The 13,681-nt window shown below is 33.5% G+C and overlaps 2 protein-coding genes across 3 annotated transcripts; one reads left to right on the plus strand and one right to left on the minus strand.

The window, feature by feature from the left end:
* The first annotated feature begins 2,507 nt into the window (after positions 1-2,507).
* LOC100306532 (uncharacterized) lies at positions 2,508-3,387 on the plus strand. Its single transcript, NM_001249442.3, has one exon. The coding sequence runs from the start codon at positions 2,649-2,651 to the stop codon at positions 3,177-3,179; it is 531 nt and encodes a 176-aa protein (NP_001236371.1). The 5' UTR covers positions 2,508-2,648; the 3' UTR covers positions 3,180-3,387.
* Positions 3,388-7,903: 4,516 nt separating this feature from the next.
* On the minus strand, positions 7,904-13,355 carry LOC100800429 (E3 ubiquitin-protein ligase At1g12760). 2 transcript variants are annotated; one of them, XM_003538337.5, is made up of 5 exons: positions 12,569-13,355; positions 10,884-11,003; positions 10,595-10,727; positions 8,827-8,991; positions 7,904-8,429 (listed from the first exon to the last, which is right to left on the minus strand). In XM_003538337.5, the coding sequence occupies exons 1-5, from the start codon at positions 13,138-13,140 to the stop codon at positions 8,256-8,258; spliced, it is 1,164 nt and encodes a 387-aa protein (XP_003538385.1). In that variant the 5' UTR covers positions 13,141-13,355; the 3' UTR covers positions 7,904-8,255. The 2 variants fall into 2 exon arrangements, with proteins under 2 accessions (XP_003538385.1, XP_006590532.1); XM_006590469.4 differs by having other exon boundaries at positions 10,884-11,006; positions 12,569-13,336.
* Between the last annotated feature and the right edge of the window lie 326 nt (positions 13,356-13,681).

Consider the following 13,681-nt stretch of genomic DNA (forward strand, 5'->3'; position numbering starts at 1 on the left):
GCAGCTTCACACGACCTTCGTCTTCTCCCTCGCGCAACAACCAAAACACAAATGTCGTCTAACCTAAAGCCTGCATACACGATTAAAAGAGAAAGGAGGTTAGAACACTAACCTAGACGGCAAAAGGTGACGAAAATGCAACAGAAAACCTTGGTAGCTTTGGCAATGGAGGAAGCGCGGAGAAGAAATGGACACAGGAGGAGAGGAAAAAAATTTGAAAGTTGGGTGCACTTTTGCCAATTCAAAAATATTTTTTTAATAATTTTTAATAAAGGACAATTTTGTCCATTCAACTAATTGCAGGGTGCATCAGCATTATTGTTGGGTGCACCTAGCAACAACCATGTCAATGTCATCGTCTATGGGTAATTTGTATTAGAGATTGTTTAATCCATAATGCATTTAGGATACATCAAAGTAAATAAGAGGTGCATTAACTAATGCCCTCGTCTATCCACTTTGATTCATCGTACGTACACAATTACAATAATATGAGATTCATGTTACATAATGAAGGCCCAGTGTAAAGAGGGGCAATGCAGGGTAAAAAATAATGTACATTTTTTTATTTCTTTTATATGTAAAATAAATTAAGACAAAATAGCAATGCAAAAGTTTCAATATTGCAATAAAAACATGCAAAAATTTCATGGTATTGTTATTGTCGAATAAATGCTTGAATATTTTTTAAAATAATGCAAGAAAGCTGACATTATATTTTCAATATTTTTTTATTACTACGTGAAATTTAACATTATCTTATTAGCAATAGATTTATGTCATTTATAAAATCAGTATTAATGTTAAAAGTGTGTTAGTTTAACCATTCATGTACTAATAGTCTAATGACTACTGACATATATATTATACTGTTAGTGAATTGATATGACACTACTAAAGCACAAGGGAATATTTATGTATTTGGTTTTGTTTTTTTAACTTATTTTATCATGCTCCTCTCCGTATGATATATGCCTTTGTGACACGGTCGATCAACTTGTTTTCTTCTTCTTCCTGAATTCTATTTTAGGGAATTCATAAATAATATGAATCAGACTCGATGAAAAAAATTATATCAACAAAATACCCATAATTTTTTTTCATTTGATTTTATTTGACTTAAATATAATTGTGTTAAATGAAAAAATATTGGGATCCTCTCCTTTTTGTGTGGCTTAACCAAATGAAACTTTGCTTTCAAAGCAACTTTCTAAACAATATTCTAATAGTAGACTTTGTGGGATTTCGTTAAGCTTAATTACAAAAGTATTTATATTTTTCTCTATATGGATTTTTTATGTATCCATTCCATGCATGTCCAGTTATTTCAAATGATACAATCTGTTAATAACGTTTTCCTTTTGCCTTTATAAACTTCATAGTTATAAAACAGGCAATAGCCTTAAAAAATGGGTGGACAAAAATCTAAGAGTCATCTTAACTTATAGAAATTGGTTAAGTATGAAAAATTTTAGTATGACTCAAAAGTAATTTGAATGATAGTTAACTAAACAATTGATTTTTGTCTTCAACTCTTGATAAAAGGATAAGAACCCTTGATCGGATTGGATTGGTCTTAACAAAACCTACTAAACACATTTTGAGTATAGACAAGCTCATTTATGGTGTTTTGTTGGAATTATCCAATAGTAAACATTTCCTTTAGAATTTAGATTGATTTTCTTTGCGCTCCTGGACCCCAAGCTTAACATTGACTTCAGCCACAACTTCCTTCTCAACCTTAATTAAGATAGCCATCTAACATAGATAAATAGTTTTATGTAAAAGGTTTAATTATTCATTTGGTTCATATAATTTTATTATTTATATTTTTTAGTCTTTATAATTTTAAAGTGATTTATTTAGTTCTTATAATTTACATTTTAATTCTTTTTTAGTCCATGTAGTTTCAAAGTGAGTTTTTTAGTCTTTATAATTTGTATTTTAATTTCATTTTAGTTCCTATAATTTAAAATTTAGTTCCTATAATTTAAAATTTAGTTCCTATTTTTTTTTTAAAATTTTTATCATAAAAAAATTGAGTAATATTATCAATTATAATTAACTACAAAAATATTATCAAATAATTTGTAACTAATTTATGAAAAGATAATTTATAATAAAAAAATAATTTATAATTTATAACTAATTTGTAACTAATTATTTTTATATATTTTTTTATTAAAGATTAAAAGGTAATTAAAATATAAATTACATAGATTAAAAATATCATTTTTAAACTAAAAGAGAATTAAAATACAAGAATTAAAAAAATCAGTAACTAAAATATAAATTATAAAAACTAAAAAAATCACTTATAAATATGAGATGGACTAAAAGATACAATGAAATTATAAAATTTAACTTATCTAAAATAAAGTTATATATCATTAAAAAAAAGTGAAATTGAATATATATATATATATATATATATATATTATCGTGGTGTGAAGTGTAAACCAAATTAAATAAAAGCAGAACCTTAAGTTGACTTGTGAAAGCGGGAAATGAAAAATTTCCATGAGAGTTAGGTTCCCATAGCGGTTTAAAATTCCAGCAGTAGCACCCACGAAATTGCCGTAAGTTTCACTAAATAACTCATTGACGCACCCACTCACACCACAACAACTAACTCTCTTCTTTCTTCCATGATGACGACGACGACAACAACGTTGGAGATATGTGTTGTGTCCGCCGAAGGTCTGAAGCAACAGTCCTCCTCCTATTTCAGCTGCATCAGACCCTTCATCACTCTCACCAAGCTCCCAGCGCACATGGTCTACCACCACTACGACGAAGGAGGAACAGGGGAGCAGGTGTTCCGCGTCCCAGTGGATCCCACCTTCTTTTCCGACACATATTCCCGCCTACACCTCCAACTCTACAACAAGCGGCGCTTTGCGGGGCTCACGCAACTCGGTTCGTGTCTGATTCCGCCCTCTGACATTGCCCTCCAACCTTATCATTCCGTACGCTACCTCAGCTACCGGCTACGGGCAAAAGACGGTTCCAGGACCCACCTCACCGTCAACCTTTCCATCCGGTTGCACGGATCACCGGATCTCGACACGTGTCAACCTGTCATTGGGATACCCGTCACCGCGGTTCGCAAATTTCGCAACGCTCATTCCAGTTCGGGCAGCACAAGCTCCAAGATGGAGACGGAATTTCAATTTTAAAATAATAAAAATGTTTTGGAAATTTGTTTTTGTTGTGGATGTCAATATCAATGTCAATGAATCCTATCTGCCAACTTGGCTTAAATCCAGTGGGCTGTGGAAAGGTATGCTTAATTCCCCGTATCGATCCGGAAGTTGTACTTCAAATTAACTAGTAAGATTGGTGTGCCTTGTAATTATTGTTCACTTCCTATAAAGTGTATTATAAGTATTTTAACAATATATCTTTTATTAGTAATTTGATTCCAGAGAAATTTTTATTTTAAATTAAAAATACTTAATTGGATTAAATTTAGGAAATCTACTTTTAAGAAGTTATAAGTGAAAGAATGAATTTATTTTAGGTTACACTTTGATGTTTTATTTTTTAAAATTATAAAATGGACCCTTATTTATCAAAAGTTAAAAATGATTACTCAAGTAATTTTTATAGCATATTTATCTAAAAAAACTGAAAAATACATTACTTTAAGGGTAAACATACTAAAAAAATTACTCAAGAGATTATTTTATAATTTTTAATAAATGAGAAACCATTTAAAAAAATAAAAGATCAAATTTTAATCTAAAATAAAAAAAAACCAACAAAGTAGTTTAGCTTTAAAAAATAAGGATGATGAAATAGCTAGAGTGAAAATAAGTTAGATTATCCGACATGAGCGAAATAAATTAAGCCTGCGTGTTTTATAAAAGTGTATTTAGTTAAAGAAAAAGAAAAAAAAAAAAAGGAACAAGGTTTTAGCCTTTTTTTTCTTCACACAATGACGAAGCTTAGTTGATAAAATGATAAAGGCTTAAATATATTTTTGGTCTCTTATATATACTGGTTTTTGACATCTGATCCTTGATAAATTCGTTATTCGAATTGGGTTCCTAATATTTTAAAAATTTTGTCTAAAATTCATGTCATTAGCCTGGATTTATTAATTACTTACATGACTGTTATCTTGCCATATTAGCATGCGACATGTATTGTCACATGTACTCGTTGCTAAGTGAAATTACACGTAAATTCTTTTTTTTTTTTTTTAATTCAAAATGACATAATTTGAGTGTTATTTCTTTTTCCTCAGAAAATCCATCTCTTTCTTCCTTTTTCCTCGTCCTTCGCTTCTTCCGTCGCTACCCCACTCTTCCATGAGTTCCCCCACCCTCATTGGCCCTCCCTTGAACCAGTGAGAGGTCGAGCTCTTGTTCTTCCTGGGACTAGCACCTACAGGAACGTTCCTCATGATCCCCCCAATAGTCTAGTATCTCTGGCAATTCTTATAGAAGTGGCAAGGTTGGTTAAGATTGTAATTATTGTAGTAGCAGAACTTGGTGTCCATGTTATTACAGCGAGAACAAGGTAGTATTTTGTCTGGTTTTTTGAGGTTCTTGCCCTATGAATTACTTGTCTCGCTCTGTTCTTCTTCAGTCTTTGTAGTTTTCAATGTAGTAGCCTCCCTCTCAGTGGACTGGGTGATGGATTCTTCATAGGTTCCAAAGGTAGTATCTAGATTGGTAACCTCTTCCACGAGTTCTTCCCATAATACCCCACTGAAAAAAAAACCCAGAACTCAAAAACTAAAACTTTCACAAAATATAGCGAAAAATATGTTATTTTTAAATTACTTACTCGACGGGTGAGATGACATCAATTGGAGGCTCTTGTAAATGGGGAGAAGGAGGTCAAGGGGAACCGAGAGACCTGCCTTGAGGTACTTGAAGATGAGGGCCTGGTGCTCCAGCCAAGGCCACTGTGCCACCATGAATGACATCCACATCACTGCCGCAAGGGGTGGAGGAACGCTCATGGTGTTTAGATTTATTTATGCGAAAGAGGAAAAAAAGAGGGTGAATATGATGGAGGAAGAGAAAGAGGGAAATAGAGAGAGGGAAATGTTTTGCATTAAAAAAAAAGTGGGGGCGATTACCTTGGAGAGAAGGACAAGGAGTTGAGACATGATTGCTGGTGATGATGAAGAAGAAGAGGGGTGGTGGAAGAAAGAGGTTACTTTTAACAAAATCTTATGTGTAATCTCACTCATACAAAGATTACATGTGAATGTGATAATCTCGTGTATATAAGCAATTAATGGATCCTAACTAACAACAAGAATCTTGGATAAAATTTTTAAAATATTAAGAACTCGATTTAAAGAAAAAACTTAGTAGAGACCAGATAAAAAAACAAGTATATATCAAAGAACAAAAATATATTTAAATCAACTATAGAATACAATAAGTGTGAATACTTAAATTTAACTTTCTCTTGGAAAACATTTGGGTTCCTTTTTCTGTCTATATCAAATTATGAATAGACAATAGGTTGTCTTCAAATTAGCTAACATTGAAACAATATTAAAATTTTAAAAAACATACTCTTATGTGTTGGTGATGAATCGCTTGTATCATCATAATTTACTAATTACAGCATGTAAGCCAATAGTATTTGTTTTTAATGGCTATGCCGTTGTATAAATATTTTTATACCGTTATTTAATAAAATTTATTTAATATAATTTTTAATATATCTACCATAAAAGTTAATTAAAATTCAACTGTATAACTCAAATAATTAAAATTATTTAAACCAAAACTAGTTTATTTATATATGAATATATAGTTAAAATTAATCTCAAAGAATTGGTCAAGTAATATAAGACAGTTTAGCATTTGACAGATCATAAGTTTAAGTCTCCATTTATCTCGTTAAGTCTTCGAGTCCCAAAACTTTATTTTATTTGTCTTGAGTTGGGACGTCTTTTTCTTTCTAAATTTTAAAAAAATTAACAGAAGAGAATATACAATTAAAATGAACTCTTTTTTACTTACATTCTCTCTCCATATGAATATGAAAAAGAATATTAATATCCATATAACTTAAATTTTACAGCCAGTGTCCATCTAACCTTTGTGTTTAATTACGTGCACAATATAGTTAATCCTGTTTTATAAATGATTAAAAATAAATCAACGTAATTGTATATAATTATTGACGTGTTTAATAGGTTCATGAGGTTAATGAAAAGTCTGATAGTGATTAGCTTTATATCTTCCGAGTGGTTAATAGTGTCATGCAATTATTGACAATCACAAGTTGTTAATCATATGTATGTATATGATTAACTCTGTCTTATAAAAGATTAAAAAAAATTAATAAACATGATTATGGTTATAAATAATAATCAACGTGTGGTTAATATTATTGTGAAGTTATTGAAATGTCTAATAATGATTAACTTTGCTTCATAAATATAAATATTAACCATATATCAATAATTATATGCAATTATTTAAGTAAAAAAAATTATACTATACAATTATATTTATTTAGTTTTAATAATTCATTAGATAAATTAATCATATTTATACAAGTAATTAACCCCAATTTTGAATGTATGCTGCGTGGAAGAAATAGAGTGGGACGTTTAGCTTTTTCCATACGGAAAATGGAAAGTGATGCAAATGGCGGATATAGAGGGGATGACGTGGACATCAATCTAATTGTTAATTCTAAAATTGGGAAAAGATAAAGCCGTAATAAAGGAGTGTAAGCGCCGCAACAAAGTGGAAAATTTGGTACATGAAAACTGAAACACCGCAAAGTTTTACTGGAAACCAGTTAGGCACAGTAAGGTGTAAAGACACACTTTCTCAGTTCCACCGTAACCAGGAAGCTGGAAATTTTGCTAGATTTAGATCATATCATAATCATATACACATCAAACAAGTCTCCATCCGACTATTGGGAATTTGGGACACTATGATATCATAGCAATCATATTCTATATATTTATACAATATAAATCTATCTCTCTTTCATTCTATTATTTTTATCCTTTTCTTCTCACTGTATCTTATTATTTATTATATTCTTTTTACATCTTTCACTAAATATATACACTGGATGAATATATAATTATTATTTTCTATGATAATATGACCTCCATTCAGCAAAACAAAATATCGTATGGTCCGCCCCATATGTTGTAACTTGAAAGTCATTGACAAAACGAGTAAAGTATAAAATTAAGAGTATTTCAAAACGAGTACTGTATATATTTACACATCTGAAAAAAATGTATCTCATTAGGATTTCAATCTCATCATCTTCACCATAAAACAATTTTATTAAAATGGAAAATATTTAATGTCTACTTAATTTTTCTTTTATATATATATTTTTCTTTTTTATTACATCATTTATCACGTATATTACATTATATTTATTTTTCTTTTTCCTTTTTTTTACAGATCGTTTACTTCATGCACCCTTGGGTATATATTAATCACGGTTCTTTTAAATTTTCACAAAATCCAAACTACGCGTCATATTCATGTAGTTGTTCTATCAAGTGACTAAAAGTATAGATGAAGTTTCTATTATATTTACAAACTTCAGAAAAAACTTGCAAATAAATATTATTTTTATGTGTATTTATTTGGATGTGTAAAGATACATGTGGTTTTATCCAATTGCGAGAGAAAAAGAGTAACTCCTTTGAGTTCTTTCTGTATTTATAGCAGAAATAGTAAAAATTTGATATTTACATCCTATCTCGATTTTTTTTATAGATCAGAATAATAAATAAAAAAACAGAACCAAATAACTAATGCAGTCTCACTTAGGAAACTCCTATCTCTCAATTTCATTTTCTTTCTGTTTACACTCAAATAAACACAATAGGGGGTATAAGTAAGTTGCCAAGTGAAACGCATGGAGGCAGTTGGGCTAAATATTTTGGTAACATATACCGAGACATGATAAACCATTCCACAGTGGCTTAAGCAAGACATTATGGGTCCATATACAACAACAATGATGACGACAATAAAACCCAAAAAAAAAATACAACCAAATTGCCTCTTGAGATAATTATAGCCGGTATGCACTGAACAACACTGATATACACAACCAGTAAGAAGCCACAATAACTACAAACAATCAAAAAAGCTATCATTACATGATAACAGCAAACGGCAGCAGGAGCAACTGTATAGGCCTGTATCAAAGTATATTAACATGGCTGTGAATCGAAAGTGTGCAGATTCCTCAACATGGGCGCCAAAAACTTTCCTGACATCGATCTTCTACACTTCCTCTTGACTGAGGTTGCTACTTTTTAAGATGTTATACTTGCAGAGGGGGCATGTAGCATTAATATACAGCCATTTATCCACACAGACACAGTGAAAATGGTGACCGCAAGGAAGTTCTCTTAGCTCAACCCCATCATCATAAGAAGAAAGGCAGATGCAACATTCCTATAGTACAACACCAAAAGTGAAAATTTTCAGATTAGCAGAGTTCAGAGTGACTGAGGATGCAGCTATTATTGTCAGGCCACTGAGTTACTATATTAAAATTATCTAGCATGCATTCAAACCATAATGTGGTGGTGAGAATACGTCATTCACGCCAAGCACACATACAAACATATACTTACAAATTCCATCCTTCAGTGTAAGAATGTGTTCAGAAGACAAATTCGTATTTTACATATCAAAACTGTGATAGTTACACTAAAAAACAGTATGCAACAAAGTCTCTATTTGAAACATGGAATATAGTGAAACAATATCTACTAAGAGACGGAGCAACAAAACCAACAGAAAAGGGAGCAAAAGGTTCATCCATACATAACAAAAATTTATGACATACCGCATCCTCCTCAGCAAGAGCATGTTCAATAGGTGAATCAGCCTGGCATTCGGTCATTATTCCTCCAACAGGTCCTTGTATAGTACCGGTAAGTTTCTCATTGCTTTCAATTCTTCGGAATTTAAATTTTGACAACTGCTCAATGTCTTCCTTTGATGCCCCTTCCTGTTTTTTACCCAGGCAAGGACAATTAATACATAACAATTTATCTACCATTAAATAGTCCTAGGCTACACAACATTGACACCGTGACTAATCATACACAAACTCAAATTCAGATATACACTTCATTTATGTTGGTCATCAACCAACTTGTAGCCAACAAGATTGCATTCTCCATATCATAGTGATACGTTCACAATCAACCACAAAGTCACAGAAAATAAAGTTACATGGCAAAGTTTGTAATAGAACTGGATCAGAATATGGGGGGAAAAAACTGTTCATTGACAGAAACCTCTATCTCCAGGTCTGCATTAATGGGATAATAGTTCCCTTAACACTCGTAGAAAATGCAGCATAATAGTTGCATTAACACTCCTATTCCAGGTATATGAGAGACATCGACTGTCCCCTAACTTGCTCTCACAATCTATCAAGAACTGTCCTAACTCACTCCCCATTTCCCCCTTTATTTCTAATTATACATGTGAATTGTGTCGACCTCGGTATTCTAACATGTGGTGCCTAACAACCCCCCCCCCAAAAAAAAAAAAAAAAGTTTTATGCTAACCTATCCTAACCCAGCAACTACCATATTTCGTCCCTAAATCTTCCTCCAGTAACATTACTGCAAATGGCTTGATCTGGCACACATGATCTAAGCTATTATATTTTTATGACACCTAAATCAAAGCCCAATCTTGATCTTTCCTAATTGTACATCAAAAAAGCTCTTCAACTCCCTCCTTGGCTTCTCAAACTACAAAAGTACCATTAGGTCTTGGCTGCAGAATCCATCCTTGGCAAAAAAAAATCCAACTTACAATATTTTGGTTTTCTCTCCGGATCCCATTTTACAATAAAATAATATTAATGCTATAATTTGACACACCTTCAACCCCGAAAAATCTGAAAAATACAAATTTATAAACAGTCTTCTGAGGGTTTCCCGTGTGCACAAAAATAGAGGACCTAGAGAGAGAACCCTAATATTAGGATTACGTGTGTACTATCCATTATGTTTGTGTTATACTGTAAGAATGAGTCATGTTAGCACACACTAGTACAGTAGTAGGACAAGTCAAACTGGATAAGATTGCGAAACACATTCCAATTTAACACTCGTTTAATCTGCCCATTCATGTGTTCTACAAATGCAAAGATTCCAGCATTGTTTTTTACAAATTATATTATTACAATGGGTCCTTTTGTTTAAATTTAAAAAAGCAATTGTGAAAAAAGTGTTTTTAAAAAAAACACTTTTCTAGGAAGTAGATAAAATTTGCTTCTTAAAAAAAGCAGAAAACTGTTTTTTTAAAAGCAAAAGCAATTCAAACAAACACACCAAAAGACAGAAAACTGCTTATTTTATTTTTAAAAAAGTATTTTTTTTTTAACAAATAAGTTTAAACAAACAGGCCCAAATTACACATGTTGAAATGGTTAAATATGCAAATTTACTTCAAAGATCATTACTGCTCAGCAACTTCCTACCCATTTTATACATAATACAGTACTTCCAATTGGAGTTTCTGAGAAACTATATACATATAGCTTTACAGACTTGAAAACAAGAACAGGTAATGACCAATCAAACATGACTTACCTGGTCTGTAACTGCATAAAGAAGTGCAATGATACAGGGAAGGCAACAGCAAACAGCAATTCCAATGATACATGCCAGTGCAACACAGAAAACGACAAAGAAAACATCAAAACCCAGGAAGATTATACATAGCCTGCAAAGCATGTAGATTCTGTCAAAACTAAAAAGTATTCAACTAAAATAAGAAAATATCAGCAAATTTTCCAAAAGATGAGTAAATTACAAGTGAAATGTTTAATAAATAATGAATAATAATAGATATATGAACAATTTGAATGAGAGGACGAACCAGTAAAGCTGAGGAGAGTCTTGGGCTAATGCTTGACCCCCAGCTGATACCCAGTAGAATCCAATAATCCACCAAACAAATGAAAACATTGTATTGGCTGATTCCAAATGCTTTGCAACACTGCTGGCCAAGAAACAGTGAATTAATACACAAAATTAGAATGAGTGTCCAAATTTTTTTTAAAAAAAACTTAGCGGGCATTCAGTTGCAATTTTTTTTCACTTTTTAATTACAAAACTGTCACCTTGTTTTGATTCTGTTTCTTGTTTTCAAAGATTTGTACTGGAAACAAAAAAAGAAGTTGTCTTCAATGTTTCTCGTACAAATCTTTGAAAACAGGAGACAAATTGAAAATAAGGTGTAAATTTTGTAATTAAGTGAAAACAGACAATGAAAGTAAGTAAACCGGCCTTTAGAATTTCGACTTAGGACATAACTCAACCCAAAAAAATTGGAACTAAACACAACCCTTGGGGCTATAAATAAGGCAGCCACCACAAAGGCCGCAACTAAGGTGGGCTATGGGTGACCACAATTAAGGTGGCTTTCCAACACTATCCCTCACACCTAAACATGATTCTAAGATAAGCTTTGATACCATCTTAGAATTTGGACTTAGGGCCAAACTCAACACCACAAAATCAGCTTGTAATGTGAGGATGGCCTAAGCTTCATAAGCTCTATTTAAACCATAACTCTAGTTGACATGGGACTAAACTAAACACCACCCTTGAGGTTATAATTAAAGCAGCTCCTAAAGAGGCCACAACAATGGCAGGCTAAGGGTGACTGCAATAAAGGTGACTTTCCAACAGAATTCTAAATCTAATGCACATGCTAAACAAAAGGGTGACCCAATGCAAAAGTACAAGAAATGAAATAGGCAAAATTCAATCTCAAAAGCTAGATCAAGAGGGGAGGATTTCCCAGGTCTTGTAAAGGCTACTTTGGCCATTCTGAACTGATGTGAGATATCTCTACAGCAAAGCTCCCCTCTAATGGAATCTATGGATGGTCGTTATACACAACCATATCCTCACAAGCGGAGAGGCTACTTCCAGGATTTAAGTCCATATTAACCTCCAAGTCAAAAGGCAACAACCTTATCACTGTGCTAACGTTTGCCCTCATCACACATGCAAAACAAGATAATTAAAATTAAGAGGCATATTTTCTAATTTCAAGGCTGAATTCCAAGTCCAATTCCTGTAGCCTATAGGCAACCGAGGCCTAAGAAAACCAAGGCTGAAATCTGAAATACACACAGTCACACCCCATGTGGTTCAAAATTGATTCCTTTTGGTACATAATCTCACACACTTACACATGTGCCTTGAGAAATTGAACAAAAGAACCCCTTTAACAGAAAATTAGATCGCGTGGCAATCTCCGTCATTGCATTTTACCATCAAACTTACATCATTAGCCCTTTTCATTCATTCAGTAATTGGGGAGAGACTTTAGAGCTCTTCAAATTCAACAAGCTTTCAATAATTGTCCCTAGACTAAAGAGAAGGCTACAGGTACTACATCATCACTTAATCTAGTGTTATCATTCACAAATAAAATTAACATGGCAACAGTCACGCACGTTCACTAAATTTCGTTTATATAAGACGGAATTCCAAAAGTTCACACGAAATTATTTACCATATAAAAAAAGGAGGAAGAAACTACTCACTCACCTAGTACTCTCGTCATCGAGTTGGCCCAACAACACATTCTGCGCAGAGGCAGAGGCAGAAGCAGAACCCTCTCTTGAAGACACACTCAAATTCCCACTGCTGCTCCCAACCCTGTCTTGCACTGACGAGGCGGCAGCGGGTTGCTGCCTCCTCCGCCTCCTATATTCGACGCAAACGAAAACCATGTGAAGGACGCATTGCATAGCGTACCCTACAATCCACAACCTCAGAGGCATGCCAGGCGCCTCGCTCGCGCTCAAAACCAGCACGGTCCCCGCCACAACCACGAACGCCAAGTTCCACACGATGTCAAGAACCACCACCGGCTTCGAGTACGCCCAATCGCTCTGCCGCTCCTCCAGTTGCTCCGCCGCGGCCTCCCGGACCAGCATCGACGGTTCGCGCATCATCCGGCGCCCGCTCGCTTGCCTGAGGAACTGAGCCGCCTGCCGGAGCCGCTGACGCCGCGCGAATCGACGGCCGGAGGTGAGGTCGTCGGAGGAGCCGGCGGAATTGGCGAGAAGCGGCGTGGAATCGACGATGTCCTCGGACGATGACCTTGTGGTGGCCATGTTGTTACGTGTTGAGATTGAAAGAAGCCGATTCGGCGAGTGGGTTCAGAACATGGTTGCGAAGAAGAGAAGAGAAGAGATAGCTTACCTATCTGCAAGAGTTGAATTGGAAAATAAATTAAATACGGGAATGATGACGACCAATCATCATCCGGTGCTCTTTGTCCGGTTTGCGGCGTGGAATCGACCATGTCCACCAACACCGTTTTTAATTGCTTTCTCACTCTCTCAGAATTTGGAATAACTTCATTTTTTCTTTAAATTTTATAAATATTTTTAATTTCTCAAATCTTAAAAAATATATTTTTAGCCCTAAAGTAGGTCACATTAACAAAAATGGTAACTTGAAGTAAACCCATGTCAACTATTGCTAACATCACATCCACTTTACATCATTTTTATTAATGTTGTTTAGCTTTAGGTACTAAAAATATTTTTTAAAAAAATTTGAGAAATTAAAATTATTATTTTTCTAATTTGAGAGAAATAAATATAATTGAGCTTATAATTAATTTCATTTGAGCATGATATATATACTAGG

The sequence above is a fragment of the Glycine max genome, chromosome 11, assembly GCF_000004515.6.
Source record: "Glycine max cultivar Williams 82 chromosome 11, Glycine_max_v4.0, whole genome shotgun sequence".
Lineage (NCBI taxonomy): Eukaryota > Viridiplantae > Streptophyta > Magnoliopsida > Fabales > Fabaceae > Glycine > Glycine max.

What these genes read in the sequence shown, in the direction of transcription:
- LOC100306532 (NM_001249442.3), top strand. Translation starts at nt 2,649, where the DNA reads ATGATGACGACGACGACAACAACGTTGGAGATATGTGTTGTGTCCGCC.
- LOC100800429 (XM_006590469.4), bottom strand. Translation starts at nt 13,140, where the DNA reads ATGGCCACCACAAGGTCATCGTCCGAGGACATCGTCGATTCCACGCCG. An exon ending in CTCGATGACGAGAGTACTAG is followed by an intron (nt 11,007 to 12,568) that starts GTGAGTGAGTAG and finishes TTTCTTGGCCAG; the next exon opens with CAGTGTTGCAAAGCATTTGG. An exon ending in CTCTTGCTGAGGAGGATGCG is followed by an intron (nt 8,430 to 8,826) that starts GTATGTCATAAA and finishes GTTGTACTATAG; the next exon opens with GAATGTTGCATCTGCCTTTC.